The sequence below is a fragment of the Stegodyphus dumicola genome, chromosome 2 (assembly GCF_044657685.1).
Source record: "Stegodyphus dumicola isolate Sdum_Otavi_A_Nest chromosome 2, ASM4465768v1".
Classification (NCBI taxonomy): Eukaryota; Metazoa; Arthropoda; class Arachnida; order Araneae; family Eresidae; genus Stegodyphus; species Stegodyphus dumicola.
In genome coordinates this window covers 249,739,299-249,767,006 of record NC_140769.1, presented here as the reverse complement: position 1 = coordinate 249,767,006, position 27,708 = coordinate 249,739,299, and the positions used below count along the sequence as shown (strand labels likewise).

The window sequence follows — 27,708 nt, the reverse complement described above, 5'->3', positions numbered from 1 at the left end:
TTTCTCATATTCATAGCTTTCAAAACGTCATTGGAAAAAGTGTAAAGTGACTGGAGTAAAGTAAGAATGATGGAGTTTCAGAATTGTATCTAACCTACATATTCTGGCTGCAGTAACTTAAAAAGGGGTGGTTGGAAAGAAGAGGGAAACTCAAGTGAAAATAAAGATTAAAAAAAAATATGAAGACAAGGAGATAGGAAGTTTATACAATACCTTTCCCTCAGAAATCAAAGTAAGATTCTATGTAATTTTTCTCTGTATTTTAAATAATACCTTTCATCTATTTCTTTTGGAATCTTTGAAGAGTTCAATTTTTTAAAATACAAAAGACATTTTGGGAATTTGTTGCAGACAGATAACCTTTTTATTTATACAAATAATATCTTGCATTGTTTCTTGCACAGGTACACTGTAAGATGCTTCAAAGTCATTTAATAACTTAAAAAATATTTCTTTCTCTGCCTGATTTATTTTTAAAAGTGCTTATTAAAAACCACAAACCTTTTTAAAAATACTTTTAAGAACAATAAAAATCCCATAAAAAATAATACAATTAAAAAGTTATGTCTTTTAAAACTTGATAATGCTTCTTTAAATAAGCTAAGGACTCTACATATTGTGTACACTGCTGTTTGATATTGAGCTTGTTAAATACTGGCAACAAATGTTATGCAGTTTTATAATACTTCATTATCTTATCTGATGACTTTTAACCAGTGATTATTAAGTTTTGCCTTCTACTTCTCACTTTTTTAATTAATTCACTTTTTGGGGCTTATAAACTACTAGGGACATTTGAGTGTTCAAATAAGAAAATACCAAATGATTTAAGTTTTTTAATAAAGTAATATTTACAAGTCACATTTAAAATAAATTAATCGACTGATTAGAATGAAAAATACAGATCCAGCTAAATGCATCTATTATTAGTAAATAAATTAAATACACTATTGGACAGCCATGTGTATTCAAATATACACAGAAATTTCTGTGTTCTGACTATATAAATAAATAGTTTTTCCCATCTTCTTTTTAAATATGAAACAAACAACATTCAGAATGGTATTACATACCAGGATCACATAGTTTGGCAAGTGTAACACAATCTTCTATATTGTAATTGGTATAAATATATTTCCATATAATATTTTGGGATAAAACATAGTTTAATAACTGCTGCATTTAATCCTGACATTCAAATGAAGAGTGATTTGTAATCTTCTTTTGGAAACATGTGCGTGCAGGTTAACCAATTAAAAACATTCCTTTGAAGAATTAACACCTAAAAATTTTTTGATCATTTCTTCTTCTGTTTTCCATATACACCATCAAGTGTTAATCCTAGAAGTATAAAAAAAGTATATATAATATTTCACTGTATGACAAAAATATATTTCTTTTTAAAAGCAGTATTTTTACGAATATTACAATGTTTGAAGGCTATAAAATACCAAAATTTTTATTGACTAATTATTATTAATACATGTATAATATTCAGTAAATTTTGAAGAAGGTACAAATGAAAATGCATATGAAGAAAAACATTTAATGTTTACAAAAGTTACATACACACTATGTTACATTAGACATTCTTGCAGCTTTTCGTCCCATCACTTTTCTTCGTATAGTGTGTAGAGAAGTCTAACAAAATCAGTGCCCTTCCCCCTTGAATATAAGATTTGTTCAGTTATGAGACTTTTCTTAAAAGAGAAGGCCAAAATGCAGCTGAAGTTCATTGCAGAATGTGTAAAAAACTGCACAAGTGACAGTTCGCATAAATGTGGTAAGATATTTCAAAAAAGTGAACAGACGTTCATGGCAAAAATGTTGAGGAAAAATGAATGATCAAACTGATGACTTTGTTCAAATTATATTTGACTCAAAAGTCAAATGACAATATCCAGCAACATGTCATGCAAAAGTTTTGATCAGAAGAGCATTGGCACACACACAGAACATTTGCACATAATTTTTTTTCATTCTTTTTATTTACAAATTCTTTAGACCATCATATTAAATCAGCAAAGTTATAAAAATACAAAAAATTATTTTTAAACTATTTCTTGGACCTTGAAATGATGGCATATTAAATTATCTGATATTTGTTTCAAAACAATGACAAATAATATAAATAATTTTTTCCCCTAAGGTATGTTAGTATATTGGATTTAACTGGTTATTTTGGGGATCCCAAACTCAGAAAAACACAACCACTATTGAGAACCACTATTCTCGAAATTATGAAAAACGACCACTATTGAGAACCATAAAAAGGTAAGACCACTATTTGGATTCTGGCTGACAAAGTAAAGATAGGTCCCTCACAACAGCTCCAATTTTACCAAACTTAAGTATATAAATCAATTTATTTATTTACTTCAACAGTTTATTATTCAGATTGTTTACAAAGTAAAGAAAGTAATCTCAAAACTTTTTGGTTATCAGATTTCAGCAGAAATATCCATTTTGGTGATTTTTTTTTTAATGCCTGCATGTATGGATAATATAAAGGACTTTTTTTCAAAACGGATTTTTCTGTGATTTCTGTACATACGTTCATATGATGTCATATAACTTCAAAACGATTAGTTGTACAACATTGAAATTTTGTGTATGGGACTGGATGTAACATCTAATTGTGCACCTCCCTATTTTATTGCAATCAGTCCCAAAATGTTCTTCTGAATTGGAATTATGAATATACTATAATATATATATATAAAATTATGAAAATATTATAATATATATATATATAATTATGAAAATATTCATGTGTTGGCACAATGCCAAATTTAAAAATAAAAAAAAATTGGACAAATAATAAAACCTAATTTTTGATGCGGTCTTCTAGTTTTTACATTTCAGAAAGTTTATAGTTACAAATTATTATGAAAAAATAAAATTGTACAAAGTTTGACTCTCATGTGAGAAAAATTGACTAGGATCTTTAATTTCAAAATTTGCAATTTTTGATGTCATTTTCAACTTGCCTTGAAGAATCCATTAATTAAGTTAGAATAATTTAAGGAAATAAGTTTAAATGAAGTGCAGCAAAAATATGTACAGTTTAATAGACCATACAAGTTATGTGGTGTACACATCAGATTTTTGTTTAAACTATGTATAACAATTAATCTCTAAGCTTTCATCTACTTTGCAGATCAACATGAATCATTATTTTGAGAAATTTCTCTAACAAAGCAAAAGAGACTTCAAGCATATAATTATTTGGATTTTCTAACATATCAAGCTATTTTTCACATTCTCTATGCTTTCATAGGGTTTACAAAGTTGCCAGCTTTTCATCTTTTAATGATATCAGACAGCATAAATCATTCACATCAGGCTAATTAAGAGTATCATTATAATTATTTATCAGATATTTATTGCAATTTAATATTAATTCATTATTAAGTATGTTACATTTCAACATTAAATGGTTAAACAAATTTCAAAATACTGAATTCATCTTACCAGTAAATACGAGGGCAGTACCCATCCACTGCCTTGGAGCTAATGAATTTCCAAATATAAATACTGATCCTAAGACTGTAAAAAACTTTCTTGTAGTAGTTATTATGGAACAAAGAAGGGGTCCAAAGTCACTTACAACTAAGTATATGAAAACCTAAAAAAGAAAAATAATTAATTAGAAAGAAATTCTGTTATGAGGAACAGTATTGTAGAATACATAATAAAATGAAAAATTCTAACATAATTCATTTTTTGTAATTATGTATTTTATATTGAAAATTTAAGTGGAAACACAATGGAACCACAAATTTTAAAAGAATCCCACATTTAAATGGAAATTTTAAACAAAAATAAATGAGCAACTCATTAAAATGCTTCTTTTAAATGAAAAAATTTCATAACTTTTTAAGCAAAAGAAGCATCTTTACTAATTACTTAAGCATAAACCGATATTTAAACAAAAATTCATTTAGAATTTGTTCAGATTCTATATGAATGAAGAAATTTAGTATTAATAATAACATAATTTAACTCTAACTGCATGGTTGCATTCTCCTCCTATTTACAACAAGAAAACATTTCCAAATAGCGTATAACTTTAGCATTGCTTAAAAAAATTTATCTTATTTCTAAGGAAAGAAAGTACAAACCTGTTCAGACACTTATTTTCTTAAGATCTTTTCTAAATTAGGGCTGTTGGCCCATCTACCATGCAAATACTTACACCTCTCATTAGAAAAGGCCCCCTTTACTAGCCAATGAGTCTTCAGATGGTGAGTCAGACATTGATTCATGCCTACTCATATAAAGATCTAATAGCCTCACTCCAACAACAAATTCCTCAAAGCTGACAAACCAAGGAACTTACTGTATAGTAAAGCACATTATTATTTATAATATATTTTATTAAATATGTATTATCTATTCATTCTATCTCCTATCCCATGAATACCATTTGAAGATTAACACACACATTTATATCAATACATATAATTATTAAAAGAAAGGAAAAGTCATATATAGATATATGTATTAATGAGCAAAAGATGCAGGTATATATAACAAAATTTGGGTTTTGATGCATAGTATGTATACTAAACTGCTTTTCATAATTATTATTCAGATCTTGCACACTTCACTGAATGCATACTACTACACCTACTAAGATATGATTCAAATGGCTGAAGACATTTTAAGATATTAGTTAAATCTTATTAGATTAGACAACATTATATTATAGCCAATTTAAAATTTTTTATTATGAATCCAGTTTGAAGAATTAATGCCCAAGGAAAGCATTTTACTTAATAACTTAACATACCACATCTACTTTTATTTATTTTTTTTTTTTATTTATTTAATTTTTTTTTTTTTTTTTTTTTTTTTTTTTTGCTTTGATAATTATAAAAAAGCATTCAAGAGTTACCTACCAGAGGGTTGCCCTCATGGAGGATTTTTAAAGGAAATTTATTATTATATATAATGAAAACTAGAAAACTTTCATGCAGCTAGCCTATTTGCCAATATTAAAATCAGGCAGAACTACCACTGCTTAGTGATTTTAATCAATTAGTCATTGGTGGATCCTTTCTGTTCAATAACAAGTGGATACAGAATTAAGTTAGGTTAGGTTATTTAATTGCGGCAAAGCCTCGAGGGCTATCTGCCTAAGGGAAGGGATGCCTTCGTGGAGGACTTTCTAAGGGCAACTGGCTCGTATACACGTTACACATGGGGCAAACCACGAAAACCCCATGCAGCCAGCCCGTTCGCGGGATTCAAACCTCGGACCGAACTACCAGTGTTCAGCGACTTTACCGCTCGGCCGCTGGTGGGCCCACGGGTACAGAATTAACAGAGTATTAAATTACACTCCTGAGGAACAAAGACTAATAGATGGCTATTTGATATCTAAATTACTTTACTGAGCAACAACAACAGTATAGCCTCATCCTGAATTCTAAATTATAAACATTTGTTTTTAAAATCTGATATCATAATAGTCATTTACTTAATAGCAAATGCTTATTTTCACTTCAAACAGACAAAAATATAAAACAGTTTCATCTGAACACACTGACCTGAAAAAGAACAACAAATGTGCAAACTTGAATGAAAAAAAAAAAGGGGGTTGTCTTATTCCATATACATGACGGTTAAAAAATAATGCGAGGTATTCAGAGCCCTCTAGCAAGTAAAGTATTGCACGAAACATAACCAAATCAGATGAGCATAGAATGTAGACCACAGAAATTTTATTTCTTAAAAAAATATAAATAAATAAAAAAACAAAATAAAAAAAAATAAAAAATAAAAAATAAAAATCTGAAATGTTTCAGATTTTAAATTACGTCCAAAGGGGCGTTTTTTAACATTTTGTGTGTTACCTTTCTTTATTAAATATCATGTTCCTCGCACTTAAACCATAAGATCCAGTGCAACAGCAATATCGCAAAATAGTTTTAAAATGAGCATATCTTTAGAATTTCCGATACAGAGACTCACGCGCTGGAGATAAAAATGTTTTTTCTGCACAACGTTGCCATTGCTCGCTTTGAAATCCTTGAGTTTGTTAATCAAAAATTCGTCAAAGTTTTAAAAAATAGGAAATCGATCATAAAACAAATTTCAAATTTCAAATTTGGTCTTCCACGTGCTCATATTCGTTGGAGGATTACGTTATTCAAAATTCGATGACTCTATGTACCAATGACATGACAATGTCACATTGTTATGACAATGTGAGAAATATACATACATTTACGCAGATTTTCGTTATTTAATTTATTCAAATATAATGCAGGACTCTAACATTTTATGGCAACAGTTTGAAAAGTGAACCGACATTTATCCGTCCGACGCAAAATGCCAAAACGAAACTAATAGTCCTTCAGGATTCAAATCCCTTTGGACTAATAAAAAAATAAGTACTAAAAGCTGTCACCAGGATAAATGTTGGTGCTATAAAAATATATTTCTGTGAATAATAAATGCTTGAATGCCAAATGACACAGCACACATCAACTTTATCAACAACAAATGATTACAAATCAGGTTCAATATTCCCACTATTGTGAAGTCTCAAGAGCTGAATATGCTGCACGACATTTCCCATGGTGGCTCACAATGTATCATTCACCTGTAACACTATTCGACCTTTCAAAGTTGTGATATTGTGGACATTCCTTTGATACACAACACCTTTGAGAAATCACCACAATCAAAAGTGAAAAAGCTTGAGAATGGGTGACCATGGTAACCATACCATAGGAAATTCATGACTAATGATTCTTCTGTTATTGCCTGTCATAGAAATGTTGCTGCAACACATGCGGTACCTTAGGTCGAATGTGGAGTGGTGCACCATCCTGCATGTCAAATCGAGACATCCTCGCTGTTGCAGTTATGGAATTGTGAAGTTCTATACCATATTGGCCTACTAATCAGCGGTAACAGTACATGTCACTGGTCCACTTTCATGATTTTCCTCTTAAAAGTAAGGACCAATGATAAAAAATGCTATAATGCTACATCATGCTAAGACTTTTGGCAAATGTAGAGGCTCCAGCACACAAGCTTGTGGATTATATATGAAGCCCAAATGCGACAGTTGCATGTTAATACCAGCATTCAAATGAAAGTGTCTTCGGCACTCCATAAAATCTGCCCCGGCCATGTGTGCTAATGTCAACTTCCATGTGTGCTAAGAATTTCATACAAAAATTAGATCAGGTGGCTGCATCACCAGTGTACAATTCTTGAACAGAAGAGATTTTATACAAGTAAAATTTCAACATCTGATGCAGGATTTTTTGCACCTTTGAGTATGGGATCAGCGTGTGCCAGGATACTGCCCAAGCAATTACTGGTATTCTGCACATTTGTCGTCTTCAACAATAGCAGTTGCAAATTCTTCAACTTCTTGTTCCTTTGCATTTCTGGCCTGGTTGCTGTGCTTAGAGTTCCTGTAGTTTCAAATCGTTGAATCCTGTTTCATATGTTAGGTTCATCTAATTTATCTATCTAAGTTTAATTCTGTTTTGTTCAATACTTTGAGCATAAGAGGATTCTGCATACCTCATGCTATTTTGTAACCATCCTGTATTTTTTGCTTATACCCTTTTTTTTTCCAAGTGCAACACAAAAATATGTAAAGGGTTCTGCAATTAAATTTTTGGAACAAACTTGACAATATTATGAAATACAGTCGTTAATTTTCCAAAAAATGATATTAAAATGCATTTTATATTCTGAAATCACTTACCTGACCTAGTGCACTCATCACAGAAAATCCTAACATATTATAAATAATATAGGGATATTTTTCTACAAACTGCAAGAAGCCCCATATTTCACCAGTAAGTAAAATTGCTAGAAAAGAATGTAAAAACATATATATTATACATTGTAACAAACTAAGCTCCTAATATAAATTTAATAGAATTTAGTAAAATGTATCAAAATGAGGGAACCCAGAAGTAGGAAGTTTAATTCTGAAAATTGTTTTTTAAAAAGAACTTAAATGTAAATCATGAAAAAACTTTTTAAGGGGACTTGAATTTATATATATATATACATATATAATTCAAATAATAAAATTAATTATTTTTAAAATAGTATTTGCTATTTTTCCAACAGAAAATTTTATTTTTATACAGTACAAAGTCCATAATCCGGACTCGTCAGGACTTCGGTGATTCTGGATTAGGGGTTTTTCCAGAATATAGATCATCAATTTAAATCTGGTAAGATGGCATGCAGAAATTATACAATTAAAAATATGAAACCGTAATTTATGAAATAAAGAGCAATTATGGTCGAAAGGTGTATCAAAATTTACAAAAAAAAAGGTTAATATTTATTTGTTTACTTTACTAAACATTTCTTTCAATGTAAGTTGTTTAAGTTGCTTCATTATTTCTGCTAATACTTTCTCTTTAATTCTATAAACATACATAATTTCTTGTTCAGTTACAAAGTTCCACTGTTCAAGTCCCATAATTGATGAGTCAAGAATACCGACTGATTTGTCAATGGAAATGTTTTCGTTTTCAATAACCTCTCTGTCACTTTCTTCACTATCGGAAGCGGTATTTTGTGGATCTAGAACCATACTACAGATTTCGCCGTCCATTAATTGATTGATGATTGAGGCATTGTCATCGTAATGAAAAACTTCTGTTTTATCATCTTCATTTATTACCGCTTCTTCACATTTCTTAAAAAAATCCAATAACTGGAAAATTTCACCTTTAGTTTGCTATATCCGAAAACCTTCAAATTCGCGGCTACCATCTTCATCGTCCTCACCATGAAATATGGTAGCTGGCCATAAAATATGCCAAGCATTTTTTAACATATCTGGAGACACATCCTCCCAACGTGCATGCGTAAAGCATACAAAAAAAAAAAAGTTTGTGGCTTTGAGGTCTGGATTATAAATCATTCCAGATAATGGACGTTTGGATTACAGACTTTGTACTGTACATATTTTCTGGAAAGATGAAAAACATATGCAATTAAGAATAATACTTTAGAAATAGGTATCCTTCATACTATTTTGTTTCCCAAATGTCGACTTTCAAAGGAACATCAAAGCAAAAGCATGACTTTTAAACCTCAGCAGGATAATATAGAACAGAACAATCAACCTGCAATAAACTCTGGTTCTAAGCTTTCAGTATACAAATATATTGTAGGTAAATGCTAACTAATATTCTTTAAAAAGAATAAATTCTATATTATTTACTAGAAAACCTGATGTAAATATCAAGATCTGTGGTAGTTCTTGGTAATAAAAGAAGTTCAGCATAAAAACTGTTCTTGGTAACCTGCTTAATGAAAATTCAGGATTATCTACTTAATTACAGTACACAACATGACAGTAGTAAGGGGAATTCAGTAAATTTTGGCTTTTGACTCCAAAATCAGAAAATTTAAAACTTCTTGTGGCTTTAAAAATAGCCAGTCTGGTACTTCTTTTTACCACTTCTTGGTAAAATGAAATGTACTTTGGAATAATATATTGGATGTTTCAATAAGAAAAAATATAGTGTTTATATCTTCTATGTAATGAAAAACAGTATGACAAACCACATGATCCAGTTAACAAAGGACTAGAATTCAATTTTTCAGACCAACAAAAAAAAAAAAAAAAAAAAATCTGTCAATAACCTTTAAGCAAAGAACAGGGCAGATTCAAAAGTTGTCATGAATGTAAACTGATTTCTGTCATTTTTAAAACATATAATGGAATCTAAAATTGTGCTCAGAGATAATGAATATAGAGCACATGCAGTGATGTTAATTCTGTAATGCTACACTCAGAAAAATAATGTAATATGAATTCTAATTTTTTTATATATTAAGAGAATTATAAATAAGAATAATACATATAAATTCAAAGCCTCAAGGTCTATATGCCTAAGGGAAGAGATGCCTTCGTGGAGAACTTTCTAAAGGAAACTGGCTCATATACATGTTACACATAGGGAAAACCAAGAAAACGCCCAACACATAATTGAAAGTTAAGAGGAATAAAGAGCTTACCAAGACCTAATATAAGAGTAGACCACAGGTTAATACTATACATCATATGACAGGATTTTGATTGGTATTCAGCCCTCATTCGGTCTTGTATGGCTCCAGTAAAACCATCCAAAGACAGAGAAATTAACTAGAAAGAAAGAAAAATTAATCATGGCATTCACAGTTTCCTTGCATACTTCCATATACACATGTTTAAAAAAAAATCTCATGCATCCAGCACATGACCTCCCAGCAAATTCCACGTTAAGATATGGAATTGGCGGAATAGCAATGAGCTTTTCAGTAAACTAAAATTTCCCTCAAACTATCACTTTTAAGTAAACTATCACTATAAATTTAATTTGTTTTTGCACTTGATGGCTCAATGTTTTTAATTTGTTTTGCACTTGATGGCTCAATGTTTATTATTCTATTCTCTCATACAATAGACAGTGAGTCATATGCTCACATACACACCAATTCTCCTGCTTTGATCTTACATCGCATCGACCGTAGCGTATTCTCTGAACATATAGTATTTCGGATTCTCAAATCAATGACTTAACAATCACAAAATATTTAAAAGCAGTATACAGTACAAAATCCGTAATCTGAACGTCCATTATCCGGAAAGATCTATAATCCGGACCTCAAAGCTACAAACTTTTTTTGTATGCTTTATGCATGCGCGTTTAATGCGCACTTCCGATATGCATGCATGCTTCCGATAGTGAAAAAAGTGACAGAGAGGTTATTGAAAATGAAAAAATTTCGATTGACAAGTTAGTCGGTATTCTCGATACAGCAATTACAAGACTTGAACAGTGAAACTTTGTGACTGAACAAGAAATTATGTCTGTTTATAGAATTAAAGAGAAAGTATTAGCACAAAAAACGAAGCAACTTAAACAACTTACATTAAAAGAAATGTTTAATAAAGTAAGCAAATAAATATTAAGCTTTTTTTTTTTTTTTTTTTTTTTTTTTTTTTGTAAATGTTGATACTCTTTAGATGATAATTGCTCTTTATTTCATAAATTACGGTTTCATATTTTTAATTGTATAATTTCTGCATGCCACCTCACCAGATTTTAACTAATGATCTATAATCCAGAAAAACCCCTAATCCGGAATCGCCAAAATCCCGACGAGTCTGGATTACGGACTTTGTACTGTATCTTAGAATTCTCGGCATTTGTTTTTATACCTGCTATATTATTTCCTTAAAAATAATACAAAGTAATACTTAAAGCAAATACACTTAATGCAAATAAATGTAATATGTTGTTTGCAATGATACACCTATTTTAAAAACCAAATCTGAGAAGTTTTGGATTATCTCATAATATTTTTTTTTTTTCTTTTTATCTTTTCCTTTTTTTAAAAATTTTTTTTTATGTATATTCAGAGTTTCAAGTAAGTATCACTTCTGGTTTATCAATTTTATCCAAAATCTAATGTGTTCCTTTCAATATAAAAACCTTAAATAATAAAATTAAAAAGTTTTGGATTATATTTTAATATAGTTTTCTATTGAAAACTGTTATGGGCTTCCAGTAAAGTACAAAGTTTAATTGCCTAATTTTACCAAAAACTTAATCAACTCTATGATTGCAGAAAGTTTAAATACAAAAAAGAGAAATTTTTGGAAGTTTGATATAAGCCTTATTGCATATGAAAAAAAAAAAAAAAAAAAACATCATACACATACATGCACATCATTATAAAAACCTCTTGTGGGGGAACCTAATTCATGCTTATTCATTGAAAATTCACTACTAAATTTCTTGGCCAAAATATTATCTTCCTTACTTATGTGTATACCTATGTTATATGGCAGGAGGAAAAAAAAAACACTTTTAATACAATGCATACATAATGGATTTAAATATTCATATATATTCGCATGTTCTTCTTCAATTATGAAATTACAGATTTTGAACAAATGGTCAAGATATAACATGTCACAAGAAATTCTTTGAAGCCTATTCACATATTATGAATAGTAGAGGAAAGGACATTTACCAATAAAATTTCACCCATTCCCAAAAGTGGGCCATCTTCAGTATCAACTGTAGCTGGTTTATCTTTGTACATGAAAAGGCAGACACCCACTACAATCATGAAGACATACACATATTTAGCAAGAGGATATTGTTTTTTTCCAATAAGAACACCTAAAATCATTACAGGAATAGGCTTGCATGATTTTCCTACAACCTATGAAATAAAATAAAATTTGGTTCATAAAAATGTGCATAATACTAAACACATATTTTATTAATATTTAATAAAATCTTTCATTATATGTTATTGAAATTTTCGTTTGCATTCAAGACATGTGCATACAGACATATAACTATGTGAATTTTAGAAAATGATTATTACAATCTGACAATGAAGGAATTACAATATACATTTTTAAAGATATCAAACTTTCAAATTTAAAATGCAGAATGAATTATATTCCCTACACATATATTAAGACATTCATTTTAATACACAAAATTTACATAAACAAATTTACAATTATTTATCTGTATTGTCTATAAAAGTGAAAAATGATAATTAAGTAAAAAGTGAAATATTAACAGCTTTGCTTCCTCTACATGATACTCCATATGATCATAATAGTTATATAATGTTACATAAGATATGACCATAATAGTTAATAATGAATAATGACCATAATAGTTACATAAGAAAAATTCTTTAAATTTAATTAAAAGAGAAAATAATTTTATCTTCTACATACAAACACTACTGTAGAATCACCTTAAAAGCATTTATAACATTTACATTTAATCTAGTAGTTTTTATATTACATATTGCATATTATTTTAAATTCTCATTTTTCCATTCATTTTATTATTATTATTTAAATTACTAGTATTTTGAACAATGTAATTTACGATTAAGTAAATTACATTGCTCAACATACTGTTCTGAGGTCAATTATATTTTAAATATTGCACTGAAAAAATTACTTTTGATTTATTTTCAAATGTTTGAGATCTGACTTAGTTTAATTTCATTAGTGCATGCCTTTCAATTTTTCAGATTTTGTGTATAAATAACTTCTAAATGTCTGCTAGAAATCAGATATATCTCTAGTTCAACTCTTCTAAGATATTTTTATACAAAATTATAAATAATATAAAGCGATGAAATGTACGAAAATATTTTGTGTAGATTTTATACATTAAAAATTACACCAAAGAAGGATAAAATTATTAAAAGCAAATGTAGAAGTGTAGAACAGATAAAATTAATATAAAATAAATAAATAAAAAGAGACATTCATATAAATTACAATAATTTAAAATATTCTGATGAAAGCTATCTAAAATAATGATGTCATATCTCTGAAAATATTTCTTGGTTATATTATCATAGACAAATTCATCACAAAGAAAATGATTAAAATATTTTTATTAATGGTCTTAATGTTTGCAAATGGACACGTTTAGTAGCATGACAAAAAAACCCAGTTGTTTCCATTTCACATTGCATATGCATATTCAGCGTAACTATAATCAATAAAATGGCTTTTTCTAGTTTCTTGACTGTTTCATTAAAACTGGGAGAGTTCAGGAAAATCTCAAGTGCTATCATAATTTGAATGACTGTTATTTTATTATGTTTTTTTATTACAATTATTTTTGACACTCTAACATCCATTTCAGATGCTTCTTCTCACCTCATTAGGTGAAGTTCTTTGCTTTTCTAGGTATACTGTCACGAGACTGAATTTTGTGGCTTTCCACATAAAAAAAAAAAAAAAAAAAAAAAAAAAAAAGGCTGTCTTTCTAACAAGTAGACAAGCACAGACAATTTACCCCCTTTTGAACTCTTTCACAGTCTCCATTTATTTCCTAAAATTTTCAATCTTTTATCACTGAAAATTCAAACTTCACACTGGAACTCTTGATAAAATTTCAAATTTTAAGGCTTCCTAATGGGAAGAGTAACATTTGTTTGAAATCTGAAAGGCTGTATTTATCAAATGTTTCATTGTCCAACTCCTCAATACATATTCAATGCTAATAATTTTGATGTTGTTCATAGTTGTTTGATGCTTTAAATGACATTCTAAATTGTCATTTAAGGACTTGACAACCTGGTGTTTAGTTACAAAAGTTTAGTAATTGAAGCATTAAAGCTGAAAAAAATAAAAAGTTTGAAAAACTATGACATAAAAATTTGGTTAAGAGCTACTGTTTATGTTTATATAGTGTGTATATATATATATGTATACACTGCAATAATTGGTCATAATTTAGCCATTATAATATGACCATCCTCCATCTATAACAATGGGCTCGCCCAAGAACAAAGCCACTGCATATGCACAGCTGATGTTGAAGTATATAAAGCAGCTATGCATTGTCTTTCCAAACACTGTAGCAGAGTGGTGCAGTGGAAGCATGCTGGGCCCATAACCCAAAGGTCCATGGATTAAAACCATGCTGTGATAGTTAATTTTTTGTGGGCAGTAGGAAGTTGACGTCGCTGTACAACAGATGTAATATTCTAATGTTCTTCCTTGTTCATAGTTCAAGACTTTTGTTTCTTATCATATTGATCACTTTCTGATGTTACTGATCACTTTCTGATCAATATTACTGAAACAAAGCACTATCTTAAAAGATGAGGATAATGATGAACTTTTTGATGAAGTTTTTGCAATGGAGGCATTGCTGAAACAATGCACACGAGGTGAAAAGTTTCTGCTAAACTGAAATGCTGTGAAACAAACTTTATTAAAAGAATTGTCAGCAAAAACTTTCCTACAGATGTTAAGATTCCTTGATCAAAAGAACATACCGCAAGATGAAGGGTGGTCTTCACCTAAGAAAACCACCATCAGCCCAGGTTTGTGCTCCAGTGCTGATTTCTTTGAATCCTTTCATAAATTTAGACTCTGGAAAAACTCAGGAAAACCCTGTGCTTGTACCTACAAATGCTCCTGATTGTGTGGAAACACTGATTGATGTCGATTCTAATCTCTCATCGACTACTATTGGTTTGAAACATAAGTAATGGCCATTTAATGTTGTGTTTAAAATTACACGGTAAAAATAAAATGTATTGGCATAATGTATTGTGTTATTCGAAAGAGAATCTTTCTTTCTACAAGATGGCATATTTTATCTTTTGTCTGAGCTAATTTTTGTTATTTTTCAGATCATTAAAATGGAGTGTCAAGTCGACAAAGAAACGCATTTTCGAAACCTTCTTCTTTATGCATTTAATCAAGCGCCAAAGCTGCAGAAGCTGCCCAAAAGATTTGTGAATTGTATGGAGAAGGTGCAATGCCTGAACGAACTGCAAGATATTGGTTTGTCAAATTCAAAAATGAAAATTTCAACCTCGAAGACGCTGCTTGTTCTGAACAACCAAATGAGTTTGATGAAGAGCATTTGAATCAACTTCTAAATTAAGATGCATGTCAAACCACTCGAGAATGAGCAGAATGAATGGGTTATAGCCAAATGACTATAGTTCGACATCTTGAATCTATGGGGAAAATCCAAAAACTCGAATATTATTGACTAATTTATAGTTTTTTTTGTTTTGTTAAAATAAAAATTTTTAAATTAAAAAAGGGGCCATTACTTATGTTTCAACCCAATAAAAAGAGAAACTTCCGCCGATCATCTTCCTCCCCCCCTCCGGATGTCACCTGGAATGAACTGAAAAGATTATTACTCAGAACAGAGTAAATGACTTTATTGGAGCTCTCTTACTTGAATGTAGCACTACTATCATATTTAAATCCAGCGACCAATGTAACCCTACACTTGCTGTTCTTATGAAGCATTAGGTACAATTCAGTACCTTCAGAGTTAAAGCTGATACTCCACTGGATACAATGTCACTACTCGTGGTCTTTCCTGTGGATATGACTCCTATAATGATATCATGACTGAACTCAGTCAGATGGGCTTCCCTGTGCAGAAAGTAAAACACTTTACAAGAAAAAATGAGGATCATGAGAGATGATTCCTGTGTTTCATGCCTCTGTGCAGGGAGAAAAATCTACACAGTTATGACTCTGCAAAATTTGAGTGTGAGAATCAGAAAATACCGTTCTGGTAAGAATCTGATACAATGTTTTAGATGCTAGAGTTTTGGCCACTGCTAAATTTTTTGTAGCAACAGCCCGCGCTGTCTCAAGTGTTCTGGAAACCACCTGACTTATATGTGCAAACTCCCAAGAGATGCTAAGCTGACCTGTGCCTGCTGCAAAAAAGATCATATTTCATTCTTTTATGGCTCTGAACTCTTTCCAAAAACTCGTTATGTTAAATCTTCTCAGCAGCCTCTAAAAGCACCTCCTAAAACTAAATCATTTACAGTGCCTACAGCTAATGAAAGATCTTTCCCCATTTCATCTCCTGATTCCTTTTTCTTAAACCCTAATGATTTTAGTAAAACCCTAAACGGACATTGCACATAAATGTAAAGCTACAAAATCGACAATTAGAAAATTTAAATTTGGCTCCCACAGCGCTTGCAATGTTCGAAAGAATTCAAAAATTCTTCTTAAAGTATTAAATTCAACTATGCAACATTGCTTAGTTATTCATAAAAATGCAGGAATGTAAAATTTCAGTACAGTCAAAAGTCGTTAATCCGGACTCGTCGGGACTTCGGCAATTCCGGATTATCGATTTTTCCGGATTATAGATCATCAGTTTAAATCTCGTAAGATGGCATGCAGAAATTCTAAAATTAAAAATATGAAACCGTAATTTATGAAATAAAGAACAATTATGATCTAAAGGGTATCAAAATTTGCAAAAAGAAAAAGCTTAATATTTATTTGTTTACTTTATTAAACATTTCTTTCAATGTAAGTTGTTTAAGTTTTGCTTCGTTTCATGTGATAATACTTTCTCTTTAATTCTATTAAACAGACATAATTTCTTGTTCAGTTACAAAGTTCCGCCGTTCAAGTCCTATGATTGCTGTGTCAAGAACACCGACTAATTTGTCAATCGAAATTTTTTTGTTTTCAATAACCTCTGTCACGTTTCTTCGCTATCGGGAGCGAATTATAATGACGAGGAACTTGTTTTAAATCATATCAAAGACGGAGCATATCGAGATGAAATACTACATTTGGTAAGGAATTATAAGCCAAATAAAATAAAAACATCTGCGCTGAAGATAAGGATAGTGCTGACAAATCAACTTCCAATTCATTACGCGCCCGCCGCCGAGCAGCGTGAAATTGATAAACAGATTTCGGATTTCAAAACATACTTTCGCTTTAGATCCTTTACATATTAACAAATATATATCGGAAATTCTATTTGATATAATCGAAAGTTTAAGCTTACCTTTATAAAATTGCTCTTACAGTCTGCAAAAAATAATAAGCCGGATGCAATTCGAAAATTAAGGAACAACGCAATCATCAACATTAACTGAAATAGATAATTAGATAATTTTAGATTATACGTCCATTATACATAAAATGCGCACGCTAAAACGTATTCTGCACTTGCGCACACTCATATGCGCAGTCGTAAAAGGTCTTACGCGCACGCGTGAACGCCTCTGCGCATGTGTCAACGCGGCGCACGCGCAGAAAGTTTTTAGTTTTGATGTCCGGATTATAGATCATTCCGAATTATGGGTGTCCGAATTAACGACATTTGACTGTGTATGATAAAATTCATAAAAACTTGCATACAAATAAAAAAGTGCTTTATAATACATTTTTTACATTAAAAAATATAAATCTTATTCATAACAACTTCTTTGCAATCACTTCTTGCTAAATTTTTTGCTCCTCTTACGTAATTTTTATAAATAATCACTTCAGAAAGAGATGAATAACTCCTGCGTCTTACCTGTGTAGGGTAATTTACATGCTGTAAGGCCATATTACTTGAGACCATAGCACCAAGATAAGAAAACCCACAAACAGCATAATATAATTGTTTTGTCGGATCTTCACCTTGCTTCATGATAGTGTGTAACACTAAATAAGTTAACAACAAAAAATATTAGAAAATGATCAAAAAATGATCAGAAAAATATTAGCCAAATTGTTCAAAGTATTGGATATTTCACACACTGAATCATGCTTCAAACTAAACAGAATAAACTTGGTTAAGTATTTATGCTTGTTAAAAGTATAGTATACGTTTTAAATAACTTGAAATTTAGCAGCTAGATTATAATGAAGTCTACGATTCTTAGGATTAGATTATGAAATATTTTATAGAATCATTCTGATATTTTTGGACTGCACACACTCCTACCCAAAAGCCACAAAATATACTGATGAGACAACTCACCATGTTATCAAAAAATATTTATGAGACAATCTAGGAATACACATAGCATCTCTTCCCAAATGACCTTCCACTTCACTGCAAATTATCCCTTCTATGAGAATTTCAGAATTTTAGCACAGAAATGGATCACATGCTACAGGTTTCATCATCATCTTTAGCAGAACCTTGGGCATCTTTCTGCACACATTGAGATTTTTATGGTTTTCCATCTCATTTTAATACCGAAGTTGTGTGCAATTCCAAGTTTATGTAATTTCCCCCCTTTTATATTCTTTTTGGCAATTACAGAAAAAGAAGATAACAAATACACAGCACTGTCTGCATTGTTAAAATAGATGCAAAGATACCTGACTTAATAAATTACTTTTTCTCTCCAAAGTCCCAGATTAATTTAAAATTTTTTTTCTAGTAGGGATGCAGACAATCAGAAAGTACCATCATTTCTTACATCCGCACTTCCCATTTTTTTTATTCAAAATTTTATTCATACGAAAATAATTGAAATTTCGGTTAATATTTGGATTATGGTAACTTGGCAATTTTTTGGCGAAAATTTGGCGACCAACCCTGCTACAGCAGCCTGCTAGTTTTTGTTTGGACGCCATTTTGTTTTCACGAAGTAAAGGCCTTTTTTTTTTTTTTTAACTCAAAATTTTTTTCAAACAATCTGCTAGCCAAATTACACTTATGCTAGAACTTTTATGGAACAAAAGTGCTTAATCATGACAAAGATTAGGTGCGAAATTGGGAGAAAGTTCAGAACCGCTCACTGCTTGCCACGTTTTTAAGAATTGCACATACACGGTATCCATGTACACGTCGATCTATTTTCACTTAAAAAAAATCCCAAAATTGCACAAAAATGGCATTGCACACACTTTGACTTTATCCATGTACACTGCTAAAGTCCTAGCTAGTAACCTTTATCGCCTTACCAAAATGTCGCCAAACTACCTGTTACCATATTCCAAAGATTAGCCGAAGTTTTTATCCATATAGTTTAACCTTTTGTAGACAGATGGCCAATATATTGGCAGTTGTATTCCCTTTTTGAATGGACGGGGTTGTCCACTTTATTGGCCATGTCTTTTTCCCCCATTTTACAGGCTGAAAAGTGGGGTGAAATGTCAAATTTGACGTCCCTGGGTTTTCAACCACTTATCTCTTTCAAAGAACTCCCTTTTGCAACATAGATGCACCCCTCTGAGAATCCATTAAACTACATAAGAATCTTTGTTGCAAATAGGAGGTGATTTCTTAACGAGGGGAAAGCATTCGGTTCAAGATTTCCCGTCTTTTGGTAGCTTTTACTGCTACCAAAGCCCAGGCCTCAAAAGGTTAAATTAAACTTCCAGTAAACAATTTAAATGACTTAGATGAAAAATTATAAAATATATCTTCATTCAACTCTTTATGCCAAGATTTTTATAACCCACAGCTTCAGCTACTATTAATACAAAATAAAATTAGGGATTTCAAAAACACATAAATATCTTCACCTTTATTAATGTTTTTAAAAGTTAACTACAGTTTTAATGTGATACAAGGCATAGGTTTTTCTCTGCATGTTTGTTTTTATTAACAAAAACTATTTTATACAATCATTATTATTTTAAAAGCCAAATATGAGCTCGCTTAAATTAAAATAGCTAAAAGACTAAAGATGGAGAAGAATGTTCAGTTAGAACATGAAGTTCTGACTTGTGTCTCTTGTAATATAATATTGCAGAATATTTAAAAGGCCCATTAATGATGGAGTGGATAAGACTATTGAGAACTGGTAATTTAAATCCAAATGAACAGGTTATCTACCTGAGTACTTTTATGGTTTTTTACAATGTGCAATGTGAATAAAGCACAAAGTTCAAAATAAAAAATTATTGGGACTTCAACAATTCCAGATTTTAGATCCAACAGTTTATATCTTGTAAGATAACATGCAGAAATTATATAACAAAAATATTCTTTATTAATGTTTAAAACCATACTACTGATATTCATCTTTCTGCTAAATGACTGATGATTGAGGTATTGTCATCACAATGTAAGACTTCATTATATCATCTTCATTTAGCATTTCTTCCAATACTCCATTAATTGGAAAATTTTGCTTTTTCTTGGGATATCCGAAAACTTCAACTCTCATCATCATCATCACAAAATCTGATAATTATAAATCTGCCAAGTTTTAAATTATACCAAGCATTTTTAAAAATATCTGCAGACTCTTTCTCTCATGATCTTGCAATGTTCTGTATATCAGATTTTTATATTAAAATATTTCTAAAATTCTTGGATGGGTTTACTTCATCAGTTTTTAAATACCTATTTTATACAGTCAAAAGTCGTTAATCCGGACTCGTAGGGACTTAGGCAATTCCGAATTATCGATTTTTCTGGATTATAGATCATCAGTTTAAATCTTGTAAGATGGCATTCAGAAATTCTAAAATTAAAAATATGAAACCGTCATTTATGAAATAAAGAACAATTATGATATAAAGGGTATCAAAATTTACAAAAAAAAAACAAAAAAAAAAGCTTAATATTTATTTGTTTACTTTATTAAACATTTCTTTCGATGTAAGTTGTTTAAGTTGCTTTGTTTTATGTGATAATACTTTCTCTTTAATTCTATAAACAGACATAATTTCTTGTTCAGTTACAAAGTTCTGCTGTTCAAGTCCCATAATTGCCGTGCCGAGAATACCGACTAACTTGTCAATCGAAATTTTTTCGTTTTCACTAACCTCTCTGTCACCTTCTTCATGTCTTTATCCATTTTTTGCAGCAATTCCACTTTTTGTTTGACGGACATCGAAACATACTTTCGTTTTGTAGATCCTTTGGGAGCTCCAGCATCGGAAATTCTATTTGACATAATCAAAAGTTCAAGTTTACTTTTATAAAATTGCTCTTACCATCTGCAAAAAATAATAAGCCGCATCCAATTCGAAGATTAAGGAACAACACAATCACCAATATTAACTGAAATAGATAATTAGATAATTTTAGCTTATACCATCCGTTATACATTAAACGCGCACGCGAAAACGTATTCTGCGCTTGTGCACATGCATATGCGCGGTCGTAGAGGTCTTACGTGCACGCGTAAACGCCCATGCGCATGCGCAGAACGTTTTTAGCTTTGAGGCCCGGATTATAGATCATTCCGGATTATGGGTGTCCGAATTAACGACTTTTGACTGTATTTGTATTTTGATGCATGCAAAATTCTAATTGGCTCATTGATTGATGTATAGTTTCAAAGGATGAGATGTTATCATACACTAAAACTGTAATTTTAATAAGATTAATAGTAGATGAACAAAATAATAAGCTTCTGTTGTTGTGGCAATAAAAGAAAACCAGCACGAGCCAGAATGCACTCTAAATAAACTTGGCTCGGGAATTTACTCATTGTTTAGGTCAGATAGAAAATGTTTCCACTGGCTACACTATTCAAGGGCTAAAACAGCAGTTGAAGCTATCAGTACAACTTCAATCAAGGTATTGCTTTTGGGCATGGTGTGATTCCTTAGCTATCAGGCATTTGAAGGTGACATACAGAATCTCAGTTAGTCAGGAGAAAAACTGCTTTTATGGCACACTTTCTTTTTTACCATTTCCAAACTTTGTAATTAAAAAAAAAAAACTGTCACTAGTGGTTAGGAGGTCTAGATATCAGATCATTCTGATATTGGATGTTTGGATTTCGTACTTTGCATTGTATAAGCTACTTTTAACTAGAAAATCGGCTAATCTTTGGAATATAGTAACAGGTAGTTTGGCGACATTTTGGTAAGGGGATAAAGGTTACTAGCTAGGACTTTAGCAGTGTACATGGATACAGACAAGAGTGTGCGCAATGCCATTTATGTGCAATTCTGGGATTTTTTTTAAAGTGAAAATAGGTCAACGTGTACATGGATAATACCGTGTATGTGCAATTCTTAAAAACGCGGCAAGCAATGGGCGATTCTGAACTTTCTCCCAATTTCGCACCTAATCTTTGTCATAATTAAGCACTTTTGTTCCATAAAAGTTCTAGCATAGAAGTAATTTGGTTAGCAGATTGTTGGAAAAAAATGTTGATAATGTTGATGAAAAAAAAAAACATGCCTTTTCTTTGTAAAAACAAAATGGCGTTCAAAAACAAAATAGCAGGTTGCTATAGCAGGGTCGGTCGCCAAATTTTCGCCAAAAATCGCAAAGTTACCATAATCCAAAGATTAACCAGAAAATGTTCTATAAAGGCCCTTAGGCAGATAAATCTCAGATGTTTTGTCCTACTTAACTAATACAATCCATGATTCGATCCCATTAGCATGCACCTAAAGAAAAGATCCTAAAAATAACAATGGACTATAGAAGGGGGCTTGAATATTGTTTTTTGGTTTTAATTTTGAATTTTATTGCCCTGCCCCAAGATACAAAGAAATTAAAATCATCATCAATAAAGCACATGTCATATGCAGATAGATATTTCACTTCCACTAAATGAATGTTTCAAACTCATTTAGTAAAAGTGATTCTTCTCAACGTAAGCAAGTCACTATTATAATCCTGCAGGGGTAGGGGAAGAACTTCCCTAAAATGTAAAATTTATGTTTAAATATTTTATATTTATTGAAATGGAAATTATTACCAATGAGGAACACAAAAACAAACTGAATTAAATATTTTACTTACTAATTTTTGCAAAAATTGCATTGATAACACACTGTACAAAAACAAGTGTAGCAGTAAATGTAAACTTGTCACCATCTCCATATGTACTCCTTGTTCTACAAAAAATAAATTTCTAATTCATCTATTATGTAAATGCTACCATGAAAAATACAAGATGAAATATTGTCATTAACATTATTATTCTTTCCAGATTTATATATATTCTTATAATATACTCATATATAAGTGATACATCATTTAAAAAATTTGTTAATACACTTTGGATTATATTTGAGCTACAGTTTTATCAGTATTGTTTCAACATGTAATATTTTTAAAAGACAGTACAAAATTTATATGAATAATAATACAAATGTAGATAAAATTTCAGAAAAAAATATCAAAGACATATAAATACCATAATAAGAAATAAAATGTGCTGTTATGAAGTAAAATTAAAACCCATATTTCAGAAACATATTCCAATAAAGATAAAAAGATTACTTGACAATTCCGTCCCCCTCCCCCACTTGCTGCAGATATACTCTCTTTTATAACTAAAATGGAAAATCATATTTCTCTTTATATAATGATATAAATATATAAAGTGAACATAGATAATTAAAAGCACTTTTTCTCCAGTATTGTATTTATTCATCCATTTCTAAACATCAACATTATATAACAATAACACTTAAGGTTCTTAGGATCATATTAAAGACTAATTTTATTTAGGTCTGGACGATACACACAGTTGGCCAGATCGAAAATTCAGGATATATCAAAACTACTTTTTCTCGCATATTGTACATTTAACATTTATTTTTATTACAGTACTTCCTCCAATCTAAATATATACACATTAAAATAATGAAAATGAATTTTTTTTCTTATTCTTTACATTAATTTGATTATAAAGCACATTCAAACCTTCCAGCTGAAGTTCAAAAAACAGCTTTATGTAAAATAACAGTTATTTACTAATACCTACTATTTTTTATATCTGAACTTAATTAATTTAGAAATCATCAATGCAGCAGATATAATTTTTAGAACAACACAGCTTGGAATATAAATGTTAACAATTGTAATGACCAATTTGACAGTTTTTTATTCTTGAGTAGCAGGCAAATAACATAAATCTTAACTTTTCAAAAGGTGAAAAACCTGCAATAGCTCTGACAGTATTTTAAACACAATTATGCTTTTAGCACATAGTATGCATATTAAAATAAATCAAGTTTTTTAATTTATGTTTAACCAGATTACAATATTAAGATATATGAAGAGACATAAATACAAATCTACTGAAAATAACAATTAAATATTTATCTTAGTAGACGTGGAAGAAAAATTTACAGAAAATTATAACCAATGATATATTATTATTTAGAGAAATTCAGAAATATGTATCTTTTATTTTAATTCATGCCCATTTTGAACCAAAGAGTAACATATTGTGAAATAAAAACAATCAATAATGATGGTCTGATTTTAGAAATTTATGTAACCATATGCATTTCAACAAAATATTCCAAATATTCGAATGAAATGCATGGACTTCTACATTTTGTAAACCAAGCTAAGCGCGAATATCGTCACACAAGTCGTTCACTCATTGGTCAGACTTTTACAACACCACACTGTAAGCGATCGTTGACCTTAAATCATTAAATTCTTACATTTTTTCTTGCAGTATTCCAAAATAGAAGTAGCAGACGAATATTCCAGCAGCGCAGAAGATCAGCTTTCTATTTGATGCCATTCTGTCGGCATTTACAACGTGCTCACCATTATCTAAAATAGGTGCAAATTTCGACCCTTGCGAGGGGTCGTCGCGCACGATGACGATGCATTCGTTTTTCATAATATCGTCTGCTGCTTCTTCCGCTGCCAACACCAGCGACAAAATCTACTTTCGGTGTAACCTTTCCTTCCACTCTACCTTCCTCAGCGATTACGTTTCGCTGCAAATACATTCTCTTGGTCTATACATTCGATTGTTTGTAAAGGTGCAAAGGGAAAGAAAACATTGTTCAGCTTGCTGCAGTTAATATTTGCTGAAAAATAACTTACCGATTTGAAACATAAATAATTTCAGAGATCATGAGAAATATTAAACGGTTTGCGAGACTTCATTGAGGAAAATTTTATGCTTCTAATTATAATATTTTTTTTCTTATAAATCATAGAGTCTAAGTTTTAACTTAAAAACATGAATAGTCCAATCTTTCACATTTCACGTCTACTGCTTCATATTATCTATAACTATATAATTATAACTATATAATTATATAAATCACTCGCTATCTCAGACAGATAGTTCTGAGAACTGTTTCTCTTTTGTCTGATCTTTAACTTGTCTTTCAAACCAAAGTAGCACTTTATTTAACTAAGCAAGGAACTCAATAATTTAAAAATACAAATATTTCTTAATATTTTCCTCTATTTTTTTATCCTTTTAAATTCTAATACTATATTGCATACTTCTGTTAAAATTGATAACGGTATAAAATGTGATGAGAAATTTATATAAACAACACAAATAAAGATTTATAAATGCCCGTGCCAGTTTTCATAATGCAAAGAATTTTATTTATTTTCTTAAATAATTTATGTATTGTGATCAGTTCACACTTTTAATTTTATAATTTGGAAACTGATGGATTAAAAGAAGTGGAAACTAAGAAATAATTAACCCTGCTTTCTTGGAACTGCAATGGCGAGAGGCTTGACATTCCAAGCGACCCCGAAACTGTTAACTAGGTTATTTTACAATGGTAAAAAATATCTTCTTTTAAGATGAGTACCGCCGAAAAGTTAGGCTAATTGGGTCTGTCATTTCGAAAACCTGCCGCTGATATAATGTATGTAACTGATAACTTAAACAAATTTTTATTCCATTGGACAGTTAATCAATTTTAATTTTTCTAATGCTATAAGCTTTTGTATCCTGGCTGCTAAATAATTGTTAACTTACTTAAATAATGCATGGCTTTTTTAATCATACACGTATGCTAGGTTATTGCACCTTATTTCTTAATTTCAGATAACTCAGAATTATTTTTCCATAAACTTGTGCAACATAATTACAAACAATAAAGTGTAAAATGAAAAGCTCTTAAATGGAAACAGAGATAAGACTAACAATTTAAATTTGCAGTAGAAAACATTGCGATCATATTAGGCTTCTTTGCTTAATCCTGCTTCCATAGTGGGACGGTGCTTCTGGACACCTGGGTACCTGGGCTAAAAATCTTACCTCGTGTAAAACATTAATTATCTTATCGAACATTAATAGTAAATAATCGACAAAAGGTATAGAGAAGTTTTTTTAAATTATTATTATTATGTTTAAATTTAAATTTAAACAAATTTAAATTTAAATTTTAACAAACACGTATAAAAGTAAAAAAGCAAATTTAAAGCCTAAAAAAAGAAAGAAAGCCAAAAAATTTTTTTAAAAAATTTTAAAAAATGTGCAAAAATATAAAAGATTTAATTCTCGAACTAATCTACAATATCATTTAAATTCAGAAGCATAAGCAAATCAAGTGCAAAACCAATCCATGAAAATAAATTCACTAATTTAGCAAATTAAAATTAAATTAAACAATTTTTTTAAAAATGCATAAGTGAATGACTGTTGAGTAGGCAGGAGACAGACTTATCAAGGGGAAGTTGCCTAGAAACCTAACTCTCCAATCATTCAATTCGTGTTTCGTCATTCATGCAGGCAAGGGTAAAAGTCAAAACCAAAAGTAATACCAATAAAGTGGTACCCTTAGAAATTAACATTTAAGAATTAAATTTTAGAATAAAGTTCTAAAAGGAAAATATTAATGAAGTCTTTTGAGAAACAAGCAAGTAAAGTCAAGTAATAAATTAAACTATTTAAAAAAAAATAACTGTAATTTTATTTATAATAATTTCAATTTTTTTTAAAAAATTTTTTGGCTTTCTTTCTTTTTTTAGGCTTTAAATTTGCTTTTTTACTTTTATACATGTTTGTTAAAATTTAAATTTAAATTTGTTTAAATTTAAATTTCATTCCTTGCAGCAATGGCGCAAAGAATATTTGATTAAATTTGTATTTAAATTTAATTTTTTTAATTAAATTCAATTTTCTTATGAAACAATATTATTATGTTTATATATATATATATATATATTTGTATTATTAAATATTTTCATAACTTTTTTTTGTAAGGTTAAGTGTATGGCATCTCGAAACCATGATAACAAACATAAGAGATTAAAGGAAATATTACACAATTGTTATACAAGCATAGTTACAAAAACAATAAAAAATGTCGGCAGAAGTACAGAGGCATGGGTTACAGTATAAAATAAATTATAACATAAGCACAAAAAATAATCAGTGGCAAAGCACAAACAAAAACAGATATTAGTGACAGAGTTACATGATCCAGGGGTTGAGGATGGCCAAAGGACGGTTAATGTTAGCAACATCATTGGGGTTGTAGTTGGCAATTTTAATAGCAGATTGTTAATGGTTTTCTGTTTGGCATGAAATATCTTGGAAATTTTATAGTAATGGGATCTAAGTTGGCAGATCCTTAGCTCTTCGTGAATGCGTTGATTTCTAATGTACCATTGTGCATTTGTAATTTGTCTCAGTGTGCTATTTTGAGCAGTTTGCAACCTTTTTCTACCGTTACTATTAGAGTACGCCCATACAGGGCAAGCATAACAAAGC

The 27,708-nt window shown here is 30.3% G+C and overlaps 1 protein-coding gene and 1 long non-coding RNA gene across 2 annotated transcripts in view; one reads left to right on the top strand and one right to left on the bottom strand.

The window, feature by feature from the left end:
• LOC118193506 (uncharacterized) overlaps positions 1-17,613 on the top strand; it is a 35,581-nt gene extending 17,968 nt beyond the window's left edge. Inside the window, exon 4 of the long non-coding RNA XR_015039831.1 lies at positions 15,190-17,613. This is a non-coding gene — a long non-coding RNA (uncharacterized LOC118193506). The remainder of the gene's footprint in view (positions 1-15,189) is intronic.
• LOC118193505 (solute carrier family 35 member B1-like) lies at positions 822-24,926 on the bottom strand. Its single transcript, XM_035364606.2, has 8 exons — positions 24,671-24,926; positions 23,010-23,104; positions 17,868-17,998; positions 12,028-12,222; positions 10,024-10,150; positions 7,739-7,845; positions 3,475-3,628; positions 822-1,341 (listed from the first exon to the last, which is right to left on the bottom strand). The coding sequence occupies exons 1-8, from the start codon at positions 24,853-24,855 to the stop codon at positions 1,298-1,300; spliced, it is 1,038 nt and encodes a 345-aa protein (XP_035220497.1). The 5' UTR covers positions 24,856-24,926; the 3' UTR covers positions 822-1,297.
• Positions 24,927-27,708: the final 2,782 nt, after the last annotated feature.

Excerpts from the sequence above, each read along its gene's own strand:
- LOC118193505 (XM_035364606.2), bottom strand. The coding sequence starts at position 24,855 with ATGAAAAACGAATGCATCGTCATCGTGCGCGACGACCCCTCGCAAGGG. Across the intron at positions 12,223-17,867 it reads ATGTAAATTACCCTACACAG|GTTGTAGGAAAATCATGCAA; the intron begins GTAAGACGCAGG and ends TTTATTTCATAG. Across the intron at positions 10,151-12,027 it reads GAATGGGTGAAATTTTATTG|TTAATTTCTCTGTCTTTGGA; the intron begins GTAAATGTCCTT and ends CTTTCTTTCTAG.